Here is a 3,337-nt window from a genome sequence, read left to right as displayed (position 1 = left end):
CTTAACTGATCACGACATCATTTTCGTTCGACTAAAAATTTTAGTAGATTGATAGAGTTGCGTTCGTTGTTGTAACAGTGCAAGTTTACTGTTAACAGATAGCTTTGTTTCATTACATATTGTTGTCAACTTCACAGTTTTAAGACGTGTCTACTATGAAGATGGTTTAGCCTTACTTACAAGTGTCTTACATCGTCCGGCGACTGACTTTGATACCATTTGTAATAAATTAAATCTACTACTAGCATATATTGTTTACTTTTGCTCGTTACGTACTGCCGTCAATCTCATGGTTTTAAAATGCGTAAGGTTGATGGTGATACGTAATATGCCAAAACAGAGATATCTGTTGGTAGTAGAATTGGGCTGTTACAGCAAATATTAGAAAGATCGGCTCATTCATTTTTATTGGTTATTGTAATGTTTTAATATTCACAACATTTTCAAATAATTTAACTATTAATTTAATATAGTTTAATTTTTAAAAAGAAAAATTAAATATGTGTTTCTAAATCTCTTGAATAAAAGAAAATTCCACTTGAATTAATTAATTAAATTAGCCAACCAAATTGGAATCTCCCTCTAACAAAACTAACCAACATTTTAATACATACATATATATATATATATACACATACATGTATAAATTATATGGATTATCCTATTTTATTTAAAAATAATAACATGGCTTTAGACGTCGACAATAATGTAGCTCTACAGATCAATATTTCCTCCACTCGGATGTAACCTATAATTACACCTGCCAAGTTAGCATAAAACAGTGATAATTGACATATATTCTTCTTTTTGAAGTCAACCGCTCAAATTTTTGTACTCCTATTTATTGTACTTTAAAAAAAAAATTATATATTTGTTCATTTAGCGTGTCTGGTTGTGGTTCGTGTCTATTTAGTATCTATGTAGATTTTTAGTGCATACTTCTTCTATTAACGTACACCCGTCGTTTTGAACACTTTTGCTTTATAAATTATTTTTAATTTTGTTAATAAAATCAACACATGGTAAATTGTGATGGACGACTGGCTAGAAAAATGATGAGCACAGTTCACGATAAACTCGAGTATCTATGAGTTTCAATCAATTATTAGCTCTTCAGTAGTACGTCACAACAAAATTTTAGATTGATTTTGTCAATTATTATTCAATATTTATAAATAAATGAATTAAGTAAATATTCAAACAAGACCAAATTAATGCAAAACCAAATTAAAAAACGTGGAAATTTCCCAAAATTAACGGTTAATTATTTGTTTATTTAAAGATAATTGAAATTAGGAGTTTATTGATTAATAATGACATTTTCTTCCACCTACACGCAACGGCGACGTATCGAAAGATAATTTAAACAATTTTAGTTACCAACTGCCCTTTCTGTCGTTTCATCGATTTTGACATCGCACCAGAAAAACGACACAGCGTTTTGAGCCTTATTTACAAAAAAAAAAAAAAAATAATAAATACATTTTTTAAAATTGTAAATTTTATCCTTAATCTATTACAGAGAAAAATATTGTTTTTTTTTTTTAAATTAAATTTCAGCAAAATAATCAAATTTATTTTTATTTGCAAAAATTTATGATTTTAATTTTTTGTGGTAAATGTTCGGGCACAATTTCAAACGAGATATGATACGATAGCGTCTGAGGTGAACGTACCTTTACCAATCCAATGATCTATACCTAGTGATCATCAGCATATTTCGAGCTGGTGGCGTTTGCATAAGCAAATAACCCATCGAGTTGAGCTCGTGTTTCTAGTTGGTATGCGTAGGTTTCACCTTGACGTGTCCATTTTGGATATCTGTTATTGAGAGATTTTTATGCCGGAATGTTTTGTTACCTTCTATATCCGATGGGATCTAACAATCTACTCGTTAAGAGCCCAGCTTCTTGGCCCATTGTTAACCGATATTGTCCATTTTGGATATCTATTATTGAGAGATTTTTATGCCCATATAAGAAATGTTTTGTTACCTTCTATAACCGGTGGGTTCTAACAATCTGCTCGTTAGGACCCAGCTTCTTGGCCCATTGTTAACTGATATTATCGTCAATCTCACAATTTTAAAATTTACTTATTGCTAACCACCTCACGGTTTTAATATTTTTTTGTTAATTTAACTTATAATTTTTTTTTTTTTAAAGCTGGCACTAAAAATGAATGGATGAACATGAATCACATGGATTTGTCTCCGACACACTCATCATTACGCCCAGTTTTCAACTCTTAAATAATTAACAACATAATCAAATTTAATCTAATCCACAAATAATTAACAACTGTTCTTATCTTTGTACAGAATCAAATCAATCTAAGAACAAAAAACAGAGGATTTGGGGTCGCCGGAGATCGGAATCGGAATCCTCGGCTTCTTCAACGGGTGAGGGCTCTCCACTTCTTCCTCTGCAAAGTACTGTCTTTCACTTTGACTTTGACTTTGACTTTTTTGCTGCCGGTCACCGGCGGGAAATCTCGACCAAACCTCCGGCACGGCAGGGACGTTAAGGTCAAATTCCCGGAGATGGGTATGCGTGAAGCTGGAGGTATTACTATTATTACCACTGCCGCCGTCGTAGTGCCGTCGCTTATGGCCGCCGAGAGCCTGACCGGTGGGAAAACACTTAAAACAAACGGAACACTGATGGGTCCTACAAGAATTAGACACGGTGGCAGTAATCGCCGCCGAGACTTTCTCTCCACCACCGCCGCCATCAGATTTCCGATGGCTAGCCTTATGCCCACCAAGCGCTTGATAGGAGGAAAATGACTTATTACAAACACTACAAGCATAAGACAAGGACGGAGACAAGAAAGGCTTACTATCTGTGTTAGAATCTGGAATTCTGCCACGAGCTAGAAGGAGAAGGCAAAAGGCAAAGTACTCGTCATCGGAGTCGAACCGGGGTTGTTTCGAACGCTTGGATCGATGGGTTGATGGGTCGAAGGGCTTATGATTGAGGAGCTGGTCGTGGCCGAGCGCGGAAGTAGGGGAATTGAGAGCTTCCAAGGCCATAGGTGAGGCTTTGTTTTTAGTTGGGAGTGAGGGAAAAGAGGAAGGGGAATTGGGTTATAAAGAGGGAGGTGGACAGGTGAGTGAGTAGTGAAGTCGGTCAACTGAAAGGAAGGGAGTTGGAAGCTGAGGGTGTGGTTGGCGGTGGCTAAATGGTGGACCTTGAAAAAGTCAAACTAAAAAGGGTTGACTGTTCTTTTTATTTTTATTTATTTATTTATTATTATTGTTATTTTAATAATTAATTAAAAAATGGAAATTAGAAGAACTAGACGTTACTAGTGAGTGGGAGAATTGTGGAGTGTC

General features: G+C 35.1%; 1 protein-coding gene across 1 annotated transcript; it reads right to left on the bottom strand.

Moving 5' to 3' along the window:
- Positions 1–2,195: 2,195 nt before the first annotated feature.
- LOC111811299 (zinc finger protein AZF3-like) lies at positions 2,196–3,131 on the bottom strand. Its single transcript, XM_023698076.1, has 2 exons — positions 2,842–3,131; positions 2,196–2,769 (listed from the first exon to the last, which is right to left on the bottom strand). The coding sequence occupies exons 1-2, from the start codon at positions 3,032–3,034 to the stop codon at positions 2,333–2,335; spliced, it is 630 nt and encodes a 209-aa protein (XP_023553844.1). The 5' UTR covers positions 3,035–3,131; the 3' UTR covers positions 2,196–2,332.
- Positions 3,132–3,337: the final 206 nt, after the last annotated feature.

Source organism: Cucurbita pepo, chromosome LG15 (assembly GCF_002806865.2).
Source record: "Cucurbita pepo subsp. pepo cultivar mu-cu-16 chromosome LG15, ASM280686v2, whole genome shotgun sequence".
NCBI classification, from domain to species: domain Eukaryota; kingdom Viridiplantae; phylum Streptophyta; class Magnoliopsida; order Cucurbitales; family Cucurbitaceae; genus Cucurbita; species Cucurbita pepo.
This window is presented reverse-complemented; position numbering and strand designations above follow the sequence as displayed.

Bases quoted from the DNA above. Each gene is read 5' to 3' on its own strand.
- LOC111811299 (XM_023698076.1), bottom strand. From the start codon at position 3,034: ATGGCCTTGGAAGCTCTCAATTCCCCTACTTCCGCGCTCGGCCACGAC. The intron at 2,770-2,841 runs GTAAGCCTTTCT...CCTCCTATCAAG, and splicing joins TCCAGATTCTAACACAGATA to CGCTTGGTGGGCATAAGGCT.